This window comes from Ananas comosus, linkage group 25, assembly GCF_001540865.1.
Source record: "Ananas comosus cultivar F153 linkage group 25, ASM154086v1, whole genome shotgun sequence".
Taxonomy (NCBI): Eukaryota; Viridiplantae; Streptophyta; class Magnoliopsida; order Poales; family Bromeliaceae; genus Ananas; species Ananas comosus.
In genome coordinates this window covers 886,007-911,011 of record NC_033645.1, presented here as the reverse complement: position 1 = coordinate 911,011, position 25,005 = coordinate 886,007, and the positions used below count along the sequence as shown (strand labels likewise).

The 25,005-nt window shown below is 35.7% G+C and overlaps 2 protein-coding genes across 3 annotated transcripts; both read right to left on the bottom strand.

Moving 5' to 3' along the window:
* On the bottom strand, nucleotides 911-6,985 carry LOC109703481 (proteoglycan 4-like). Its single transcript, XM_020224085.1, has 4 exons — nucleotides 6,687-6,985; nucleotides 6,532-6,586; nucleotides 1,889-3,829; nucleotides 911-1,813 (listed from the first exon to the last, which is right to left on the bottom strand). The coding sequence occupies exons 1-4, from the start codon at nucleotides 6,867-6,869 to the stop codon at nucleotides 1,290-1,292; spliced, it is 2,703 nt and encodes a 900-aa protein (XP_020079674.1). The 5' UTR covers nucleotides 6,870-6,985; the 3' UTR covers nucleotides 911-1,289.
* On the bottom strand, nucleotides 13,942-24,776 carry LOC109729078 (serine/threonine-protein kinase STY46). 2 transcript variants are annotated; one of them, XR_002221196.1, is made up of 17 exons: nucleotides 24,402-24,776; nucleotides 24,068-24,182; nucleotides 23,139-23,230; nucleotides 22,868-22,987; nucleotides 22,006-22,060; nucleotides 20,887-20,997; nucleotides 20,095-20,145; nucleotides 18,797-18,972; nucleotides 18,573-18,680; nucleotides 17,795-17,868; nucleotides 17,499-17,674; nucleotides 16,936-17,031; nucleotides 15,835-15,915; nucleotides 15,683-15,736; nucleotides 14,739-14,873; nucleotides 14,399-14,653; nucleotides 13,942-14,045 (listed from the first exon to the last, which is right to left on the bottom strand). XR_002221196.1 is itself a non-coding variant. In XM_020259731.1 (16 exons), exons 1-16 carry the CDS (start codon nucleotides 24,632-24,634, stop codon nucleotides 14,576-14,578), a joined length of 1,755 nt encoding a protein of 584 aa, XP_020115320.1. In that variant the 5' UTR covers nucleotides 24,635-24,776; the 3' UTR covers nucleotides 14,169-14,575. The 2 variants fall into 2 exon arrangements, 1 of the variants encoding a protein (XP_020115320.1); XM_020259731.1 differs by lacking the exon at nucleotides 13,942-14,045 and having other exon boundaries at nucleotides 14,169-14,653.

Here is a 25,005-nt window from a genome sequence, read left to right as displayed (position 1 = left end):
GTTAAGATAATGTGGTCTGGAATTATACTTACGGCTGATCTATTTGGTGATTATATTGTCAAATTTTGGTGGGGAATGGAGGAGCTTATTTTGTTCTCATGACATTGGTGCATCTAAATCGAGATGGCTCTGTTGAACTGAAAAAATGCATTTCCATATACTTGGCGGCCCCCTCTATTTTCTAACTTATCAGTTGGAACTTCCTCTGAGACATTGACACCATGAAATGCTTGCACATATTTTGCTCTTCTTTCTTTCACATAGTTATTTAGTTATTTTTAATGATCTCTCAAGGTCTGTAGTTCATGCTATTTTCCTGTAAATTACCAACTCCTTTTGTTCTAACATTTTTCAATCCAGATCGGACAAAGCCTCAGTTATGGTTTTTTAAGCTCTCCTTTACTTAGCTTTTCAATGGATTAGCAAACAAACGACGGAGGGTATATAATTCATGTGAAGTACTAATAATTTCTGATGTGTGAATGCTCAATTATTTAATCAGTTTTAGGCACAAATATTAAATTCCAGGGACACTTACTTTCAAAAGTTCTCCTTGATCATTTTTGATTCTATTATTGTATATATCATTCTACTGTCTAACATAGCTGCACCGTATTAACTCTCCTTTTCTGAATGTATACTATTTAAGACTACTGGCATAACAGAGAAGGCGGGAACTAGAGTAATGTTTATCTTATCTGTTTGCTATATATGTTGTATGTTCCATTGGCAATACTCAATGTTCGGCAGGTTGAACATTCTTTCTCCACGTTGTTTAGGGAACGAAAGATATTAATTTCCCACATGCTAAATACTTATGTGGATGGTTCTATATGCATTGGATGGGCATGCTGTCTTTTTCCTTTTCTTTATCAGGAAATATTGGGTGAGGATAGTAAGTGTTATGTTGTAGCAAACCATACTTCTTCTACATCCACAAAATAAAGTACAACATTCTGTATGTTTCATGTACACGCTTAAACAATTAAACCATCATAGTTCAGTGAAATTTAGCAGCAGCAAAAACATGGAATTCTAAAAGCAAATACGAGTATTACAACCGTAATAGAAGAAACTCATTTGGCCCAAACACAACACAATGGCTGGACCTTATTTAGGCTGGCAAGATGAAGGACATGGCTAAAAGGTTGGAGGATCTGATGTATGGATGGCAATGCATGGGATTAGAATTCTCGCTTTAGATGAAGTTGCTTAAGGCTGGGCACCATTCAAGGATTATGACTTGGCTGAGTGAATTTTCACTGTAATTGAGTAGAAAATGATTAGCCTCAAGACTGAAGGGGTGAATCTGACTTGCTATTCGAGTCGATAGAAGTATCTGTTTTAGCTCCAAAATTGCCGGAGTTTGGTGATTGCGTAGACTCAGAAGTATGAGCAACTCCAGATTGGGTACGAGTACCAGTGGTCTCAGAGATAGACGGTGTTTGACCTTGCCTTTTAGAAGGGGTTCTTGTTTCCGGGCTTGACTTACCAGTTGATGAGGCTGGTTCTGCAGATTGGGTGATAGATTTTTCAGCTTTTTGAGCTTCTTGAGAGTGAGCCTTCTCAGTAGACAATGATTCTTTGGACGTTTCAGAAGTTGAGGTTTTGTAACTACTTAGCTCACCATTCGAGAGTGACGAAGTTTGAATTGTTTCAGTTGCCGTTTTTCCGTTAGTCAATGCTGCCGTACCGCGCTTGGAATTGTTGGTAGTTTGAGTGCTTGATTGAGTATCTGATGAGGCTGGTTCTTTAGAATCGTCAGGCGCTTGTGGAGCTGTTTTGCTGTCCATCTGATCTCTTCGCTGCCTCTCTGCAATGGGTTGAGAAACAGCTAGTGATTGAGCTTTTGATTCATCAGTTGGTGGCAGTGGCAGTGTAGACTTACCTTGAGATTGAGCTTGTTCAGTGGTGGTCTTGTCGGTAGTCTCAGTTCTCGTGGCCATCTGAGAAGAAGTGGCTGTCTTCGTGGTTGACTTGTTAGTGATGGTATTATCGGTAGATTCTCTTCTCACGCCCGTCTGAGAATAACTATTTTTTTCCATGAATGACTTTTCAGTTGTGGAGACTGATTTTTTGGATTGATCAGCAGCTTCTCTATTGACCATCAGATCACTTGGTATTAGTGACGGTGTAGACTTCTCTTGGGCTTGAACTTGTTCAGTGGCGGTATTGTCACTAGACTTTGTTCTCATGGCTGTCTGAGAAGAACTGGTCGTTTCCGTGGTTGACTTATCAGTTGTTGCGGCTGACTTTTTGGATTGAGCAGCAGCTTCTTCAACTTCTTGGCCGGTGATCTTATCAGCAAGCTGTGACTTTTCAGAAGTTTGGCCAGTGATCTTCTTGGCCGCTGCTTCTTGTTGAGCTCCCGCCTGTTCAATACGAGCAGTTGGACCGGCCGGCTTAGTTGTAGAAATTGATTTAGGTGGCTGAGTTGCTGTTTGGGAAGCAAGTGGACGAGATGGGAACTGTTCGGTAACATTTTGTTGCTGGCTTGTAGCACCTTCGAGTTCGCTCTGAGTTGTACGAGTAGCTTCCTTTGCCGCTTGAACTTGAGGAAAAGTAGGCACTTGCTCGGTTGGTTGAGTAGTAGGTGAAGGCTGTGTAGAAGCTTTGGCTGCTTGAGGGGTCTGAGCTCCCAAAGCTGGCTGTGTGCTAGCTTCACGAGTGGTGGCTGTTTCTTTAGTCGGAGGAGCTACGTCGGGGGGTTGTTTGGATGTAGCGACCTTTTCTGGAGTGGTGGGAGCAACATCTTGAGGAGTATCATATCGAGGCCCGGCACTTTCAGTTGGTGGAGTAGGAGGTGGAGGCTGTGTGGAAGGTTTAGCTGCTCGAGGGGTCGGAGCTTCTAAAGCTGGCTGTGTACTAACTTCACGAGTGGTGACTGTTTCTTTAGTCGGAGGAGCTATGTCGGGGGGTTGTTTGGATGTAGCGGCCTTTTCTGGAGTGGTGGGAGCAACATCTGGAGGAGTGTCATATCGAGGCTTGGCACTTACAGCTGATGTAGTAGGTGGAGGCTGTGTAGAAGGTTTAGCTGCTCGAGGGGTGGTCGGAGCTTCTAAGGCTGGTTGTGCGCTAGCTTCACGAGCGGTGGCTGTTTCTTTAATCGGAGGAACTACTTTGGTGGCTTGTTCAAATGTGGGCACCTTTTCTGGAGTGGTGGGAGCAACATCTTGAGGAGTATCAGATCGAGGCTCGACACTTTCAGCTGGTGGAGAAACCAAACTGACCAAACTGGTCGGAGGTGGAACTAAAAAGACCTTCTCAGGCTTTTGTCTGGAAGCCACATCCTTCTTTACTTCAATAGAGGGCTTCCGGGGTTTGGAAGCATCTTTTTCGATAGCAGTGGGCTCCTTATGCACTTTCAGTCCAGTCTCTTCAGTCATTAACTCCACCACCTTAGTCCATGACTGCCGATCGGAGATATCTTCAAACCACCTCTTGACGTTCGTCCTCTCGTCAAAAAGGTAATCCCTATAACCAGTAGTGGCGAGGTAGTAAGAGTTGGGGAGGTGATTGAGATCTGCTAGGGTGAATTCGTCGCCGGCCAGATATCTACTCTGACTCAGCCTTTGCTCGTAAATGTCGAGCACCTTGGCCAGCTTCCGCTCGCTCTGTGTAATCAGAGCTCGATCGGGCGCGCTGTTGCTTATATGGGGACCGAAGGCGATGTACAAGATGAGTTCCCAGCTCGGTGGGTTGAAGCTCTGCTCCTCCAACTTGAGCCACTGTTCGATTGAAGCCCTCTCCAGCAGATCTCTTCCCAGCAGGTATTTATTCCCACGATCTGCGTACTTTTCAGCAACGTAGCGACATATTGCTCGGGAATCTGCATTTAATTTCCATACAAACATAGATTAGTCTCGTATTCCACTTGTTGACATTTCTACTGCTATGTATGTTCTTCTGGTTCAGAATTTAGCGCAAAAAGTTGTGAAAGCAGAGACTTTTCTACTCTTATTATTGTTACTTAATTAGTCAACAGTCGATGCTACTCTATTGCATGTAATTTTTGGTTTGAAATATCAAAAAAGTGGCAACAATACCAAATGAAAACTCAGGTTTATTGTTCCACAGCATACGTTCCTGCAGTATTAAATGTTGCCATTATTTTATTCAATTTTAGGTATTCCTCCTGTTTCTCATAACTTCTGTCACATCTATCAGAATTTGATTGTTGTTTTCCTGAAATTCTGAAACCTCAATGCTTAATTATTCATTTATTAATAGCCACACCCCAATAGTTTCATATTGAATAATAACCAGTGTCGCGGCTGATTAGTAATATTTTATCTAATTAACATGTACATATTTATTAAAATTTTAATTATTATAATTAAATTAAAATTTTTTCCGATAAATACAATCTATAATATATATAAAAAAAATCTAAATACAAATATTAATAGATTTTTTACTTTTATAATAAAATTTTATAAATACAGTGCACAAAAAATTATACACCTGATATATAAGATATCCTCTTATATATTTTTTAATTTGACTTTAACTTTAATATAAAATAAAATTTAGCTTTAACAAGATAAGTCATCTAATATAATATAAGTCCTCAAACTTTAACTTTTTAGTTAAAAATTTATTTATAAAATAACTAGCAAAATATTATATTTAATTAAATTTTTAAATACAATTATTAGAATAATTTAACTATATAAATATTAAAAGTAAAAAAAAATTATAAAAAAATTATTTTTTATAATAATGTACATATCACTGCTTTATAAATTTTCTTTTCTTTAGCTATGATGAACTTTTAGACGTAATGTAGGGAAAAAAAAAAAAGGAAAAAAAAAGAAAGGTTTGGCATTTCTTTTTAAAATATCTTATATTTTAGAGTATATAATAATGCGGGTGAAGTTTGTTTCTTTTTTCACAAATTACTATGCATTCCTAAGACCAGTGCAACTTGATAAACATTATTTTTATTTTTATTTTTTTAGTTTTGTTGCACGAGTAATAATGAACTTAATGTACTTTTGTAATTTTTATCATTTAATTAGTCTAGGTGTTATGACATAATTAGGAAACTTTATATCTGTGAGATTATTAATGAATTAGTCTAGGTGCTATTCATACCTGCATGTACCCGCGGATTACGTACCCGCAAATTTGCCGATATGGACACTAATTTTTTACTTAAAAAATTATAGATAAAACGGGTACAAAAATATTTTAATTAGTTAAAGTTAAAAATTTTATTAAATTCAACATTTTCTCATTTTGCTAAAACCTGGGTGAGACTATTAAATTTGACTGAATCAACAAAAATTTGATTAATGTCTAATTTATTTACTAAAATCACTCAATTAAAGAAAAATCAAAAGTTAGAGAAATCTCAATCAAAAAAAGAAAAAATATATTGTTGAGGGTTAATCTAAAAATAGCCTATACTTGAAGGGGACTCCCTACACTTTTAACCATGATGCATTTAACCAATTCCAGGATACTTGGAGCCAATGATTTCTTAAAAGAAAAGAAAAGGACAATAATTAAGAATATGCTATACTAAGGGGCTGTTTGGTTGCACGTAGTTGCAACTGTACTGCAGTTGTAACTGCATGTAAATATAAATTTAGTGTTTGGTTTGATATATTTAACTCCAACTACTGTAGTAGAAACGGTAGGAACTAAGCAAATAAACATGTTATTCTTTCTTGTAGAATCTCAAAAATTCTAGCTCCAAAAATTTAGAAACTAATGACATATCTAGCCTCATTGAGAAAAAATATTTCAAATCCTGCCTTTTTTTTTTTGTTGGATTAGAAAATAAAAGTGACTTATAGCATTTATATGTTAATTAGGAGAGAGAAAATTTTCTCTCTCTCTTCTCTCTCTTCCTCTTAACCTATTAATATTTAAAAATAATTAATTTCTATAATAATAATAATTATTAAAAATTAATATTTAATAATAATATTATTATTATTACTGAATGATAATTTTATTATTATTATTATTATTATTACTATTACTACTATTACTGGTATTTAATTGACTATACATGCCAAATTTGATCGTTTTGGCTTGTATAGTCAAATTAAATTATAGTAATAGTAATAATAATTATAATAATTATCATTTAGTAATTGATTGTTTTTAGCGTAAGTGGCAAAAGACTTATATTTTAAGTTCGAATTCTAGTTGATTTATATTTTCAGCTAAGTTTATTTTTTAAAAAAATAAACAAAGCAGGTAACATGCTGCTATCTTTCTCCCAAAAAAATTATTTAATAATAATAATAATTATTATTATTAAATATTAATTTTTAATTATTATTATTATTATAATGAAAATTAATTATTTTTAAATATTAGTAGTTCGGGAGGAGAGAGAGAAAAAAATCTCTCCTAATTAACATATAATTACTATTAAGTTATCTTTTATTTTCTAATCCATCAAAAGGAGACTAGATTAAGAATATTTTTGAAAAAAAAAAAAGGACTAGATTGAAACTAATTTTTTTTCTAATTAAACTAGATATGATAGTAGTTCAAAATTTAGCCACTTACCGTGCAGAAATATGGGCCCATCTTCGAAACCGATGACTTGAGATCTCGTCGACGCCTACGAAGAAGAAAAAGCGGCATTTATTCTCACAAAAATGTATTTACAGTCTAATCAGCTGTTCATCACATATAATGTACAAACTTTAATATAAAGATACCTGAAGCTTGATCAGGTCGGCGGGCATAGGCTTGCCCTGGAACGTATCGATGGGTTTGAACTTGACGTCCTTCTCGTAGAGGCACGCGAGCACCCTCGACACGTCGAGTTGAATCGGCTTTCCATAGTACACCTTCACTTCTGGCGCCGCCGCCATCCCCAGCCCCGCCGGAGCCGACACCATGGGGAGGAGAGACTACAACTAAACAAAAATGAGCAAATTTTATAGTAAGCTCTCTCTAGATCTCAATGTCCCTCTCTTGTGGGCCAAGTGATGCAGGTTCCAAACCTCACTGCAGAAGCAAAGCTAGATGCTATGAGTGAGAAGCACAAAAAATTAAAAGAGACAATAAGAAGAGCAGAGCTCTAGGACTGGAAAAAGAAAAAGTGAAAGGCAAAAAAAGGAGAAAAAGAAAAAGGGAAAGGGTGGCTTTTTTCTTTGGTTGGAATTAGGTTGCTTCATTCCATACTTTTCTTGTACCTATGCTTCTCCAAATCAAATACCCTCCTATAGTTGTATAGGAGAAATTTTCATGCATCCTTAGCATAGGATCATTGGTTTGCTAAGGATCATTGTCGCTAACCAGTAATTTTAAAAGCTCAAAATTATTAGAAAATATAACTAATTTATTTAAAAAATATAAGTACAGTACCCACGGATAATCCGACCTCCCACTACTTTGAATATTATTCAATCTAACTCAGCCTCTCGCAATAGGACAGAATATTTGCATTTTTAAGCTAATATTTATATAATATAGGTATCTCATGCATTGCACTTAATATTTGATGATCAATATTTCTAAATTATTTTATTTCTACAGGTGTGAACTGTTATGAATAAAAAAAACTCGAGTATGAAATATTTTAAATTTTAAAAATTTATTATGCAGGCATTAAGCGGTATTCAAAATCAATGATGTTTTTTTAAAAAAAATTAATTTACAAGAAATTAATAGTAAATTTGCTTTAGAACATACTTAGTGTGTTAGATTCTGATTTTGAGATCTCTATTACAAGGTTGTAAAATGACGGATTATGAAGATGTACTTGTACAACACTGGTCATACAAATTATTAATAAAACGTAGGTTGTAGAGTATCACTTTCCACGAATAACATTGTGTTAGGAATACACTGAATAATATTATCCTCTTCCAAGAAGAGTATTCAAAGGCTCCAAAAGAAAAAGATTATTAATTAAAAAGAAAAAGCTAACGGAGTTAGAGATTATCCCCACCATGGTACGGACAAGTATTTGTGGTCCCGAACATCGTGGACGTGTTTGTTCCGTAATTTAACTTTATTTTGTTTATTAATAACAAATTCGCAGGAAAAGAGAACAAAAATTTTTTCTAAAATTTGATGATCGAATACGTACGCATTTTGTGGCTTTCATCATCGATGTTACATGGTGTGTCTCTTTCGTTTTAATAATCGTAGGGTACGTCGTTGAATTTGCATGGAGATTTGTGCATGCGCATCTTGGAGGGGCCATGGGAATAATTATGTCACTTATTAACAGGTGAAATTTAACATATTTGGACCGCACGATAATGAGCGATAGAATCTTTCCTTGCAAAAAAATTTATGCACTGAAACACAGCTTATAAATTCAAATCAAGCATGGCTCAAATCAGTTGTAAGATGAGTATCATCACACTCATTTAGCGCAGATTAGTATTAGCACCGTCTTATTTTTTATGGTCTCTTTTCGTTCATAATTTGTAATATTTCAATAATTCTTTATATTTTTTATTAAAACTATTCAAATGATTACCATTCAACGTATGTTTGAAAAAAAAAAAAAAAATCAAATTATCATGAATTAGGAGTAATTCTTATTTTCATATTTGATGGAAACCTTTGATAGTTCATTAATAAGAATATGCTAGTTTTTAACAAACGTCAAATTCAAATGTTTTGATAGGTTAATAATAAATTTGTCATTCCAAATATAAAATATAAAATATTTTTAAAATATTACAAATCTTAAACGAAACGGCCCTTTCAGGTATTAAATAATTTACGAGTACGTATCAACCATGACTAGCCAGCAATTTTTTAAAATAATAAGTACTAATTATTGATCTTAATGATTGGTATCCGAGGCCTCGCGTTCTAAACCTATTTATTCTACATTTCTATTTGAGCTATATCATCTCTAAAACAAAAGTAGTAGTAATAATAAAAATTTACTCTTATTCTCTCAAAAAGAAAAAGAAAAATTAGGGCTACACTCAAAATTGCATCTCACGTTGTTAACCTTTTTTTCATCATACTCCCTTGGGAGAAAGAACTAAAAGAATGTTCTCATATGCATGTGGAGCATGATTGTGTCCGCAAGAAACAAAGATAAAATACAAGAGGAGAGCAACATAAAATCGCATGTAAAGAGGCGCCTAGTAGATCTACTTTATGGATATCTCTCTTCCGCCCTAGTAATTTTAAAGGAGGATTGCCCAATTAAAGGAAAAAAAAGGAAAGACAACTATATCTTAAAAACCGTGAACTTGCATTCAGATGTCTTTAGGGGCGTAAACGAGCCAAACACGAGTGAACTAGGGCCGGCTCGTGTTCGGCGAGCCGAACACGAACTGGTCGTTAAAGTATCAAGCCGAAAAATTCGGCTTGTGTTCGGCTCGTTAATAAACGAGCCGAACACAGCTGGCTCACGAGCTGACCAACGAACAATAAGTTAAAAATAATTAGATTGAATACATATAAAAAATAAATTTATAAAATTTTATTCATTAGACTTTGATCTAATAATTGAAACTTTACATATAGATGAGTCTTTTTATAATTAAGCTCGTATTTATATTTTTATTTTGCTAAAATAAATAATAAAATATATTATATATAATTATTTATTTATATATAAATAAAAATAAATAAATTATATAAATATAAAATATATGTATTCGACGTTGATTTTTTTTTTTGTATCGATGCACGACACACGAGTGAGCTGACCCTAGCTCGTGTTCGGCTCGTTTATTAGACGAGCTAAAAAATTCAGCTCATGTTCGACTCGTTTACTAATCGAGCGATTCGATCTCGAGCTCATTTTGAGCCGAACACGATCCAGCTCGCGAACAGCGAGCTGGATTGCCACCCCTAAATGTCTCCCTCTCTCTCTTCCTTCCCTTGTAAACGACCATTCCAAATAGGGATATCAATGAGTATTGATATCCGAAATATTATCCGAACCCGAATCCGAATGGGACGGGTTTACTCAAGCTTCTAAACGGATATGAATTCAGTTATGGATATAGAAAATAAAAATCCGACGGATATGGATTTTGTATTTATCCGACCTGACCCTTTTGTATTTGCCCGATCCGACCCGATCCCGACCCCGAATAAATTATATAACATTTTGATACCTAGAGATTGTATTAGATATTTAAAGAATATATTATTGTCTTTAACTATTTGAATTTGTACTTTTCTTATCTAGATATTAATATTGTATGGCATAAATGTTTTAATGTTGTATTTGATTGTGTTTTGAAAATTTTATTTTAAAAATTTTGATTTTACTATAATATATTTTGAAATATGATAAAAAAAAATCATTATTTCGGGTTCGGATTCGAGTTTCGGGTTTTCGGTCGGGTTCGGATATGAGTATGGATTTTTAAAATCTGTCGGGTTCGGGTCCGAATTTGAATTTTAATTCGATTTTCAGGTTCGGATTCGAATTTTTAAAAATCCTATCCAAATCTGACCGGTTGGCATCTCTATTCCAGACCAAATTAAAGAGAGAGAGAGAGAGAGAGAGAGAGAGAAAAGGAAAAGACAGTGAGCTTGCATTCAGATGTCACCATCCAAAATTTTGAAACGACATAAAACCATGCGAATATGGTGCAACTATCTACACCAAATACCTTAACGACACAGAACCAGTCCCAGATAGGGTTTGTGCGCCAAAAAATTAACTTGTTTTCTAAGTCCATGTGATAAGCTCAAATTGCAGTAAATTTAAAATGGTTCATGAGCCTTCCCCCTATCCCCCAACCCAAAAATAAATGGCAAAAAGTAAAAATCAATCCACATTTGCCTGGTGCACATAAAAACTAAATTTAAGAGTGCTGTGAGCCGAATTCCTCAGTCGTCGACATGGTCAAAGACCTTCCTATAGCAACATGCAGAAATTAAATCCGGCTTCACGTGATGACTCTTGAAGCTTGCACCGTCCGACGGATCAAGCGATTCGACTGATGAGGGATTGGATTAGTCAAGTTCGAAAACTCTTACTGCAGAACGAGTTCGGCTGGATGAGCCGAATGGATGAAATGCACAGTAATTGATCGGCTGAAAGAGCCGAATGTCTTTATATATTAAAATTATATTTGAAAACTTGTACAAATGCGAGTGTGCGATTAGAACATACAGACTCTGAAAATCTAATTTAGAACTACTCCTACGAAAAGCAGTAGATGCGGAAAAAGAAAAGATTACAAGTAGACTACTCCTAAAAAATGCGAAGGAAATGCAGAGAAAATATAAGTGGTTTTCTATTCTCGAAAAAAAGATATCTTTTTTTGATATTATTTGCCGATTTATAGTCCGCCCTTACTATTCAGTTATTACTTCATGAAGGACCATTTTTCTATTTTTGCGTGATCGGCCACTTTACTATTTTTGTAAGCGGTACTTCATGATCGACCATTTTTCTATTTTTGCGTGATCAGCCACTTTACTATTTTTGTAACCGCTTACAGTTATGCATTGCGGTTATTGTTATTAATTCGCCAATACTCCTGGTGTACCAAAAGCCCCTCTTTAATCCGTGCACCGAATCCGTGCACCGATATACGACGTGGTCATTTATTATTGGCCCTAACAAAAAGCATCTTGACTCCACATAACTGAAATTAAGGTATTTTAGTACACTTCTAACAGTAACAATAAAAATAATATATTACCGACGGTATCAGGAATACTCAGCTAGGTGCTCGATGATCCGTACCGAAAGTCTCAATTTTAAAAGCNGCTAAAAATTAAATAATAAAAATATATATTATATATAATTATTTATTTATATATAAAAATAAAAATTAAATAAATTATATAAATATAAAATATATGTATTCGAGTTGTTATCGAGCCGAACACGAGTGAGCTGACCCTAGCTCGTGTTCGGCTCGTTTATTAGACGAGCTAAAAAATTCAGCTCATGTTCGACTCGTTTACTAATCGAGCGATTCGATCTCGAGCTCATTTTGAGCCGAACACGATCCAGCTCGCGAACAGCGAGCTGGATTGCCACCCCTAAATGTCTCCCTCTCTCTCTTCCTTCCCTTGTAAACGACCATTCCAAATAGGGATATCAATGAGTATTGATATCCGAAATATTATCCGAACCCGAATCCGAATGGGACGGGTTTACTCAAGCTTCTAAACGGATATGAATTCAGTTATGGATATAGAAAATAAAAATCCGACAGATATGGATTTTGTATTTACCCGACCTGACCCTTTTGTATTTGCCCGATCCGACCCCGATCCCGACCCCGAATAAATTATATAACATTTTGATACCTAGAGATTGTATTAGATATTTAAAAAATATATTATTATCTTTAACTATTTAAATTTGTACTTTTCTTATCTAGATATTAATACTGTATGGCATAAATGTTTTAATGTTGTATTTGATTGTGTTTTGAAAATTTTATTTTGAAAATTTTAATTTTACTATAATATATTTTGAAATATGATAAAAAGAAATCATTATTTCGGATTCGAATTCGAGTTTCGGATTTTTGGTCGGGTTCGGATATGAGTATGGATTTTTAAACTCTGTCGGGTTCGGGTACGGGTTTGGATTTTAATTCGGTTTTCAGGTTCGGATTCGGATTTTTGAAAATCCGATCCAAATCCGACCCGTTGGCATCTCTATTCCAGACCAAATTAAAAAAAAAAAAAAAGAGAGAGAGAAAAGGAAAAGACGGTGAGCTTGCATTCAGATGTCGCCATCCAAAATTTTGAAACGACATAAAACCATGCGAATATGGTGCAACTATCTACACCAAATACCTTAACGACACAGAACCAGTCCCACATAGGGTTTGTGCGCCAAAAACTTAACTTGTTTTCTGAGTCCATGTGATAAACTCAAATTGCAGTAAATTTAAAATGGTTCATGAGCCTTCCCCCTATCCCCCAACCCAAAAATAAATGGCAAAAAGTAAAAATCAATCCACATTTGCCTGGTGCACATAAAAACTAAATTTAAGAGTGCTGTGAGCCGAATTCCTCAGTCGTCGACATGGTCAAAGACCTTCCTATAGCAACCTGCAGAAATTAAATCCGGCTTCACGTGATGACTCTTAAAGCTTACACTGTCCGACGGATCAAGCGATTCGACTGATGAGGGATTGGATCAGCCAAGTTCAAAAACTCTTACTGCAGAACAAGTTCGGCTGGATGAGCCGAATGGATGAAATGCACAGTAATTAATCGGATGAAATGCACAGTAATTAATCGGCTGAAAGAGCCGAATGCCTTTATATATTAAAATTATATTTGGAAACTTGTACAAATGCGAGTGTGCGATTAGAGCATACAGACTCTGAAAATCTAATTTAGAACTACTCCTACGAAAAGCAGTAGATGCGGAAAATGAAAAGATTACAAGTAGACTACTCTTAAAAAATGCAAAGGAAATGCAGAGAAAATATAAGTGGTTTTTTATTCTCGAAAAAAAGACATCTTTTTTTGATATTATTTGCCTTTTGATATTATTTGCCTATTTATAGTCCGCTCTTACTATTCAGTTATTACCTCATGATCGACCATTTTTTTATTTTTGCGTGATCGGCCACTTTACTATTTTTGTAAGCGGTACTTCATGATCGACTATTTTTCTATTTTTGCGTGATCGGCCACTTTACTATTTTTGTAACCGCCTACAGTTATGCATTGCGGTTATTGTTATTAATTCGCCAATACTCCTGGTGTACCAAAAGCCCCTCTTTAATCCGTGCACCGATATGCGACGTGGTCATTTATTATTGGCCCTAACAAAAAGCATCTTGACTCCACATAACTGAAATTAAGGTATTTTAGTACACTTCTAACAGTAACAATAAAAATAATATATTACCGACGGTATCAGGAATACTCAGCTAGGTGCTCGATGATCGGTACCGAAAGTCTCAATTTTAAAAGCTAGTTGATTTATATTTCTAACTGAATTTATTTTTTTTTAAATAAAACAAATAACATACTTACTCTCAAAGATTAAAAAAAGAAAAAAAAAAACAATATAATAATATATTAGAAGAAGCACGGAGTTCATTCCATGATGTGCTCAAGTCCTGGAAATGACCTTGAAACCAATATATTACCTGTAAAAAATTAAGCAAATAGCACATAAAATCAATTCAAAATAAAAAAAAAAAAAGGAAACAATAATGAATAGAGAATTAAAAGCTCTCAATTCTCAAAAAGCCGAAGAAGGGGTCAGCACGTGAACGACTGAATAGGCTTGAATAACTCGGTAAAGAAAAATCGATAAAGGATTCATGCACTGTTTGTACAAAATAAATCTTTTCCTACATTACATAGCACGCACAACAGTATCTTAATGGCTTGGAAAAAACAAAATGGTAAAAGAGTAAAATACGATGTAAAAAGAATTACAGCCGAAAATATTTGCGAATGAGGAAGAAGACCACAAGATAAGAACTGTACAACTTACGGATTACATGATTAAAATTTGCCGCTGACGGAGATATACTCTGGCCGACCGCCATCTATATTTTCGCGGAACCGGTAAAGTCTTTGTTAAGCGATTCTATGCGCTCCATATACCTCAATGACTCCTTCCCATGTATCCACTTACAGATACAAATTTGTCGTAGGGCACATTTCCACCTCAATGTCCTCTCCTCAGAACAGAAAGAAACCCACCCGATGATTTTTCCTTGCGGCGTTCCGCAGGCTCATCTCCGACCTGTTCCACATGGTTGAAGATGAAAATTAAATCAGAAACTCAAAAGGATCGAAGGAGAAAAGATATGAAGATTTGGACATAGTACCTCCTTGGCTAGATGCTGAAGAGTCTCTAGTATTTCAGAAAAGTCCGGCCTTTGAGTCGGGTCTTGTTGCCAACATCTCTCAAGAAGCTCAATAAGCTTAGGATGGGTATTCTTCGGGATTGTAGGTCTCAGACCCTGCACAGAAAGGAGGGAGAATCAGTTTGATTCTCAAAAGAACAAAGAACAAGTTCTCTGAGAAGTGAAATAAGAAGATTTAATTAGATGCCATAAATATTTGGGTAAAGAACATGCAGCTTGAAAGATCTGGTGATAAGATATCTCTGGGAAGGGCATATCAGGCATAAACAAACAAAGGAAAGAAAATATTATGAAAACCTTACTTTTTAAGCTTTTAGCAGTGTAGCCCCTCAGTGTTTGAAATCTTAATTAAACAAACCTGAAGTAAATTTTTCAAGGGAAAGTGAGCATATCGTTACCCTAGTTAAATTTTCGTTAGCTTGAATGACAGTCATTGAGCCAACATTTTATTAAGCCCCTGAGTCCCCAACACATTGTTTTGTTAACACCCATAAGGTTCTATTTGTACATGACACGTATCAAAATAAATATCTTTAACTAGATTCCAGATGCTTCAATGAGCTTAATTTCGCAATCCAACATCCTGGGGTGTTTTATATTTGTAGAATTCATTATTGACAGATAGTTTACGAGTTTATCCATAAAAAGGCTGCCAAGATCTGGCCATGTTATTCTGCTTCTCAGCACAAGTGCTCTCCAAGGCACATGTATTTGTAACACTAGATTATCTCATAATTATGGAAAAAGCCTTTCAGGAAGAACTAATATATATTGTTTTAAAAATGAAGCCTCAAATTTTAGAAACATGACAAAGCAACGAGGGTACTACAAACAAAAAGACTTGTTTTCATAGTGTAGAAATAATGTTTCGGACAGTAAATAAAAGATCGAGACAGGATGCATACCTTTTGAACCACACCTACAGCTGCTTGTAATGGTGTTAGGTACTCATACGGAATCTGCAAGAGTAGACAGTTACATAGTGGTCATTCAATTAACTAAAAGGCGCATTCATATTAAATCACCAAAGTATAGCAGCTGAAATGTGTGCATTTACCTTCCCTGTAAGCAGCTCCCATAGCAAAATTCCAAAGCTAAATACATCAGCTTTCTGATCATAGGGCTTATGTTCGATGACCTGTAGTAAGAAAAGAGCTTTAAGTGTAATACGACAAACTTAAAATAAAAGAAAATTAAATTTACTAATTACAATACAATAGTAGGTTAAATCTCTTCAATTGTTTGACAGTAAAATGTTTTCCAAGAATTGCTGACGAAATGAGAAGTGGAGAATCAACTCTTTCTCTAAGCCAAGACTGCAAAAAGTCTGTATTACTATGTGAAAATCCTCTATTAGACCTAGCCATGAACACGTAACATAAATGACATTAAAGCAAGCAATTCCAACAACAGTCATCGTTTTTTATTTGATTTCTCTGCTCCACACCTTCAGCTTAAAAGTTATGGCAACATTTCTGTGTGTCTTTAGTAAAGATTTAAGTGTCGTGGCACAAGATCATGCTAAAAACTTACTAGCACGATATAGCATGGTAATACTAGCAAGATCATGCGTACCGTACCATGCGCCACAAAAATGATTGTGTAGCGACACACTATAGCATAAAATATTTATTTTCTTTCGCACCAATATATTCTAATTGCTTATTATATATATCTTTATTTAATCTTTTGCATTTTATTGAGATAACGACTTGCCAATTTCAAAGAAAAGAGGATGTAACTGTGCCATCGGCACGGAGGTCGTATCATGCCGATATCCTTTCAACACAGTATGGCATAGTGGACATCGCCCGTATTGATGGACACTTAAAACCTTGATCTTTAGATAAACTACAACAAACATCATTTAGCCACCATAATTAACAGAAAGTTTAGCTATCTATACACATTTATATAACGGAAGGCTTACATGAACTATGATGAATATCAAGTAACAACCGTGTTAGGAGAGAACAGTGATTCATTGTTCACCTTACAATCATATAAATATATACTTTGACATCTATGCATACAACTGACTCCACATTTCTTAACACTTCAACTTTGTACATTCATTTACATTAAAGAAGAATTGAGCACCTAATTCAATAGAGATTGCAGGTAGTATGTAAGTTAAAAAATAAGTTGGAGATATTACCTCAGGGGCCATCCAACGGTATGTCCCAGTTTCTGCAGTCATAACTCCAGACTGAGCTTTAACACGTGCAACACCAAAATCAGCAACTTTAACAACCTGTAAGATAGTTGGGTTATACATAGAATTAAACAGAAATACCTCGATGCAATAGGATCTACTGTCCAAACAACTAGGAATTCCCAAGGATGATGATGTGTTGTGAAACTTGAGGTAGGCAAGACCATAAAGGTGACAATTGTACTGCTGTAAAATAATCTAAGATATATATTTGCAGGTACAAATAGTTAATATAGGAATCTAATTAGTATGTCAGCTTGTCACTAGCCCAAACAAGAGCTATAGCAGGCCTATTGTTAGCTTCATGGAGCCTATTATCTTCCCCTATCCTCTAGGTAGCCTACTTCTAAATAGATTATACATTGAAATGCCAAAGAGCAAGCAGGTAAAGTGGTATGTCATTATAAATAACTCAGAACATGGTAAACCAAGGAAAAAAAAATTATTAAATAACTTCCGCCAGTATACTTTGGATTTATTTGACAGCATCTTTTGAAATCACTTGCCTCATTTTCATCCATAAGAAGATTGGCAGCCTTCAAGTCTCGGTGGATAATATTATTCTGGTGCAAGTAGTTCATTCCCTTTGACACATCAATTGCAACTCGGAGTAAAGCTGGAAGTTTGAAAACACCTTTATGTTTATGGAGGTAGTCGTATACACTTCCCCCTGACATAAACTCTGAGGACACCAGTCAAAGTAAGAAACATTCCATACTATCAATATTGCCTTACATGAATGATAGACTAAAATACTGAAAACCAATGAACAGGGTCAAGTTTCTTCAATCATTGCTTGTACCTGTGACAATACATAAGCTTGGAGGTTTAGTACATGCGCCAATAAACTGCACGACATTCTTGTGGCGGACCTTCCTGCGAGCGAGAAAGAAATAAGGGAAACAAACAAAGACGATAGATAAATTGTGTTACATACCAAATTATTTCCTGCAATAGTTTGGGTATTTATTCCTCATCATCCCATGATAGATTTAAAATTCATAGATAAGAGGTCTCGCATATGGAAGCTCATAAGAGAAGATCCTTTTGATTTATTCCTTGTTTTCTTTTTTACTCTCTTCTCTTTCTTTCTTCTGTCCAATTTACATATTCCATAGACAACAACAGAGAAATTCAGATCATTGCCCATAATACAAGTCCGAAGTAGTTTTCTTTTGGTTATGTTTCCAACAGCCAGGCCGAACAAGCCCTAAAAGTGTTGTCTAAAGATTAGGGTAATGATTTTGACAGAATGCTAAAGAAAATACCAGCAAAGAAAATACCAGCAAACATGCCGAAAATGCTAAAAAAGAGTCAACGAGAAAATATAATATGTAGCAAAACAGGTTTGCATGTTAAGACAAAAGCAACTAGGTTTTAGCAAAAATCCAAAGCATCAAAAGAGTTACATATGATAGCACAGATGAAAGAAAATCAGAAAAAATTCAGGAACAGAGAACCCAGAGTAATTGTTTATAATTAAACAATCATATATAGTTTGTTAAAGTGAAATGTGGGACAAAACTGAATAAAGTTCACTTAAGCTACTATCCAGTTAAAGTAGTGTTTCTTGAACAAACCTCATAATATAAACTTCCTGAGCAAACTCACGCTGCATATCAACATTTATGCGCTCAGGTTTGAGTACTTTAATAGCAACATCTTGACTACAGTATGTACCACGATACCTGGAAAGCAACAGAATGAAATAATGAATTAGATAAAACAATGTAACTTTCGGATTTTAGAACTTACAGACAACTTATGAAAAAGTGATCCGTGAGGGTTGAATGTTTGAACTTACAGATCACCATATGAACCCGATGCCACTTTGTTTCCAAACTGTAGCAGTCCAATATCAATTTCCCATACATCAGTCCCATCTGTAGGTATTTCTACATGGTTAGATGGTAAATTCTCCTCCACTTGCATATTTTCCATTGTAGGTGACCATGAGCTAGACATAGACAATGATTGTGTCTGTACAGTACGTTAAACTGAGTCAGAAACTTCAGCACTGCTGATACTAAAAACAATATAACTAAATGAGGCAATGCCAACAAGAGTTCCAAAAAGTATACTAGGAGAACAACAAAGGACAAACGATATTAAACAAGAGGGTGTAGAAGAGTAGAATACACATGTGCCAAAAGAGAAAAAAGACAAGTAATAAGAAGGGTAAACTTCAAATACCACCCATGTGGTTTCGCACTTTTTCATTTTAGTACCATGTGGTTTAAAGTGTATCAGTTTAGTACCCTATGGTTTTATTTTTCTTTTTTCGTTAGCCCCTCCGTTAACTTTTCGTTAAATTATATACAAAAAACTTCAGATACCCCCCAACCTATAGTTTATCGAATATTCACTTTAGTACCCTTTAGTTTTAACTTTGTCACTAATTTAATAAAAAAAATCAGTGGAGAGGATAACAAAAAGAAAAAAAAAAAACCACAGGGTATGAAAGTGATACACTTTAAACCACATGGTACTAAAGTGAGAAAATACGAAACCACAGGGGTGGTATTTGAAGTTTTCCCTAATAAGAATGAAATATTTAATACTCCAAGTTTGGAAAATAATGGAATTATAAATGTCCTTCATATAACTAATATGATAACGAAGATTTTGGAAAAGCAACGATAGATCTGATAAGAAAGAGACAAGATTGCCAGGGCAACCACCCAGTCCAAGTCAAAAGATTTGCTCTGCCTGTGGGATAGACTATCTAGGCAGCTTCGTCGTCGAAGCAAAAAACCAAAAGCCTAGAGGAGTGAGAAGAACATAAACAAAATTTGCAATAAAAGGTCTGGAGATAAAGTTAGTTATCTTGATTTTTCTCTTGCCTTTCCCTGTAAAAAAAAAACAATTTTCAACATGAAAAGGAAGAAAAGTCCTAGTCTGTCAGCATCAACATTTAGGAAGATCCTTTTCTTTTCTCTGATTTGCATAATAAATCTACCATTAATCACATTATAAATCATAGATACCAAGTAGCACACACGAAAAGAACAGTCAACATAAAGTTTAAAAGAAGAACAAGAAGATGATGATGATGATGCTGATGATGATATGAAAGGGTCCATATATCAAGATATGAGAAACCTCGATCTTGTCAATCTCCGCCTTCAATGCTTCCTTAAGCTGCTCTGTCTCCTAAATATATAACAATAAAAAGCACGTTTTATTTAATACAAAAATCTAGAAGAAACAACTATCTCAGTTACTCTAAGACCTAGTTTGGTAATGTAGTGGCTAAGAGAACCATTTTTATACTAAGGAAGGCCCAAAAATTTTAAAAGTGCTTTCATTCTTTTCTTCGTTTATACTGGAAAATTGCAGTTGCAACCGTCACCAGAGAAACATGTGGCTACAAACTTCTCCGGTGGCGGTAGCCACATGCTTCTTCTATGGCGGTTGCAACCGCAATTTTAAAACATCGGAGAAAGAAAAATTATAAGCACTTTCTTGAGTCTTCCATACAATAAAAATTGTGCATTTAGCCACCATATTACCAAACTAGCCTAAATGATAGGAATAGGCATCTAACAAAAACATAAACAAACAAAAGAAAAAAAAAGGAAAAAAAGAAACCGATCATATAATTATCATATTGAAGACGTAATTTTTCACTCTTCTCAAACAATAGAAAAACTTCAATACATGATTATATTTACTACTTAATGTTCAGCAACTATAAGCGGAAAATTACTTCAATACCTAGCTTGTTAACCAAGTTAATTTCAATTTCTGATGCTGAAAGTGAAAATTAAAATGGATAAATTGCTGGTCTAGCTAGTAAATATATCATGAAGTGCCTCCTAAGAAGGAAAGCTATATATAATAATACATGGCAGATTTAAGGAGTCTGATGTAAATCTGAGACATGGAGGGTACCTCATGATGCCAGCCAACAACAACAAAGACATCTAACGAGTAGCCATCATTTGTTGAAAATGCATGTGCTTCTTGAATGTTCAGGCCGAGCTCACCAAGTACAGAAGTAAGCTGGAAATATGTGAGTAAAATAATCAAACTTCAAGTTTATAACGTAAACAATAAAATGTGATAACTTCTGCCCAAAATGGTCCATCATGATTCTTAGTAGCCGAAGGATAGAATTAACTTCTAAAGAAAAAGGATAATGAAACAAATGCAGACATATGCTGACAAGCACACACACAGAGAGGCAAGAAACAAGCAAACAAATGACTAAATTAACACATACAAAATACACTGCTTTCTGGATGCATGTCAGAGGAATAAAATTGATTTGCTTATCATCCACACTATCCAGCTCTAAATACAAGCACAAAATTCTATATTTATAGTGTTTCCTTCTGAATTGAAAACTTGTTTATGGCTCAAGGTCGAAAATGCTTTACCAAAAATAATGGCATAAAGAAATTGACAAAAACATTCATATGCAGTAAGACATCAGCTAGGTCGAAAATGCTCTCCTTCTTTTCCTTCTATAATCTTTATCTTCAGTTCCTTTCATTCTTTTTCCCTTCTTTTCACACTCAAGCTATTTGAGATCAAACTATTCTTTATGCTCTTTCTCTTATAAATCTTTCTTACTCCCCCAACTCTTGTGCTTCCTCTTGCTTTCCCCTCTTTTTTCCCTCCCATGTTTACTCTCATTTCCATTTCTTTCTTCTTAAAGCTTTCCACCTCCCAAGGATGTATCTTCACCATTTCCTTCTTTTTCTCCCTTCTGCATCAAAGCTGCCCAAGTACTATTAGTACACTACATCAGTCCAGCATCGAGACAACAACAGATAGCAAGCTACAAACTATATAATACAAACAATCAGTCCAGCCTCATGACAACATCATAAAAACTACCATATAAGTTCTTAAATTTAATTTATTAAACGTACAAAATAGCCAATTTACTGTTGGGAATAATTGATCAATAGTTATCTCAGAATGAGGATATTTAGAATAAAGATTCTCAAAGACTTGCAGAAACTGAAATGCAGTTGGCTCATCATTTCAAAACAGCAGTTTTACCTGACTAAGAAGCTTTGGCTTGTCATCTGCTGAAAATGTTATTTCATGCATGGGCCTAATGAGAAACAAGAGAAATCAGTATAATTAGCTCATAGATGGGAAGCTTCATCTGTTGAAAAATTTAAGAGCCATAAAACTACATCTCCTTAATAAGCTGATTCAAACATAAAAAATCCAGCATTTTCAAATGATAGCTGAGAGTACATTAAACTCCAAGGTTGTTCATAATAAAGAAATAAAGGGAGACGGAAAAGTAGGACGGAAAAAAAAATGAAAGTGACCCAGCATCAGGATTTACATTCAAACTCCATACCATTGACAATAATGGACACTACTGACTGCACCATGCAAATGAATTAAAGGACAAATTAACCTAGAGATATAATGAAGATCTAGTCGAAGTTTGATTGAGAGAAGATAACCCTAGAAAAGCACTAGTATTTTGGCTGTTTGCAAAGCATCAACCTGATATATGGTTTACGCGAACAAATAGCTGTACAATGAGCCTGCTCTTTCAGAGAGGACTGAAGGATTATGCCAGTAGTATTTGAAAGGTACATCTTAAGCACAAAAAAAAATCATAAGAAAAGTTTAAAAGAAAGAAAAAGCAGTAGGTTTCTGTGTCAAAGACAGTTTATTTAGAAAAACAATTACAGAATTGCTAGGAATATCAACATGCTCACCAAAACTGAAATTTGCATTTTAAACAATAATCATTTACATTCAATCATGAAATTCCATGCAAAGTTATCATCCAATGATTGATATCATGGTACCACCATTATTACTGTCCAAAAGTTAAAAGACAACACGTGTATATCAGGCGAATAAAAAAATAAAGATAATCTAAAACAGGAATAACCTGGCAAAGCATTGAACAGTATCTGCAACACTATCATTTTCTTGAGCATGAGACTTGCATGCTTCAAGGGCAAGGGCCTCAAGATTTGGAGATGAACCAAAGGCAGGAGGAGGATGAACACTGACAATCATATAACAACAGTTTAAGAGAAAAGAGAAGAGAAGCTGAAAAGACCAGCAAATTTGCATGCCCTACCAGACAGTTACAGTGAACAAAAATTATATTGTTTTAACTGTTAGAGAACTTGAAAGGCAAGAATATGGAAGTGTACCTATGCCTATTAAAATAACTAGATGCAACTTCTTTGCCAGCTGTATGGGAATTAGCTGAGTCAGCCTGATTTCCATCTTGGATCGGAGATACCTAAAAAATAAAAGTTAGTCAGATGGCAAATATCACATACGCGGTAATTACTAAAAGGCTAAGAATGAATAACATCATCACAAAGTGATATTTGCAGTGAAGAATAATACATCTCATTATGAAAACAGCTAAAACTCTAACTTTTACGCATGAAAGGCAGAAAAATTGATTGATCATTGATTCACTCAATGTAGTTATATGCTCTACCAAATCAGTAACCAATCTAGCCCACCTGCTCTTGATAGATAGGAGTATCAGAAATTAGAGTAATTCAACAACTGCAAAAGTAAACGCTTACTGGAATATCGTCTGCAAACTAGAAACAATAGCAGAGAAAGGCAAAAGCTTGTAAAAAAATAAAATAAATCATTCAGCTGCAATAAAAGTCACAAATGCATGTAAAACAAACTAAAGAGCTAGGGTAGATGTAATTACTAGTAAACTGAAAATGAAGAAAAGCATATCAAAATGGAGGAAAGAATCGAATCCTGATCTTCAACCCAAAGTTGATAACTTCGAGAAATTTAGCTTCAGAAGTATGGAATTTTTGCTCAGTGCCAAAGCAGTTTCATCCATTTATCATGATTTATTGCGTATCTTGCTACCAGAAACAACTAGCAAGCATTAGCGACAAGAGTCAACTAAATGTAACGTAAAGCATCTAGTGATTTTGACACATAATAGCAAATGTACCATATGTTACACTAAATATAGAATTTCTCCGAAAGCAATACCAGAAAAATAACAACAAAACCATGACTACCAGCATTAAACAATTAAATTGCAAAACTTAATACAGCAAGAGCAAGACTGCTTTGGATTCCACGAATCATTCACCTGAACTACTCGCACGGAGAACGCAGGCCGATTGTAGGGATCGCGGGCCTCCTCGAGCAATCTCTTATGCATCAAAACATCCTCTGCCCTCTCAACATTCACATCCATTGCGTACCTGCAGCATTAAAAGTTCAACAACCAGATCACAAACAGATTGCGAGCAAATCAAAGGGAAAAAAATAACCCCTCAAATACAACACCAAAACATCAAAAACCAAGTCCACCACTCTACATACGCACTGTCGTCGGTTAATCTTCTGCTGATCAGATCAAATTACGATTACCCTAATCTAGACGAGTAGAGTATTGATCTAGAAAGCGAGAAAGATCGAACCGAGCAGGGAGGCGATTGAAGTGAGCCCAGAGCTCGTCATCGAAGGACGGGGAGAGCGCCTCAGCCACATTGGCCTCGCGAAGGCGGCGGAGCACCTGCTTGTACACCTCGAGCTTGTACCGCTGCTGCTGCTGCTGCTGCTGCTGCTGCCGCGGCGGCTGCAGCGCCGCCGCGGTGGCCTTCTCCGCCCTGCTGTTGCAGCTCTCCGTCGCCGCATCCTCCTCCCTCGCCATCCACCCAACCCCTCCCCACCAAACCAACACGAACCTGATCAAATCGAGATCTCCCTCTCCCTCTCCCTCTCCCCCTTCCTCTGCTTCTAGGTGACGAAGCGCCCGAGAGCTCAATCGAGGACGCGATCGCCTCGCTCCATGGATCCCGAGGAGGGCGAGGGTTTAAAGGCGAATGGAGTAGGGAGCGTAAAGGGAAAGAGATATTTATATATACGTGACAGGAAAAGGAAGTAACGGAAAGAGAGAGAGAGAGAGAGAGAGAGAGAGAGAGGAAAAGAGGAGGAGACGAAGAAGAGAGGGGGAGGGGAGAGGAGAGAGAAACGAGAATCGTGCGGAGCGGAGGGGATTTTGTATTTTATTTATTTCTATTT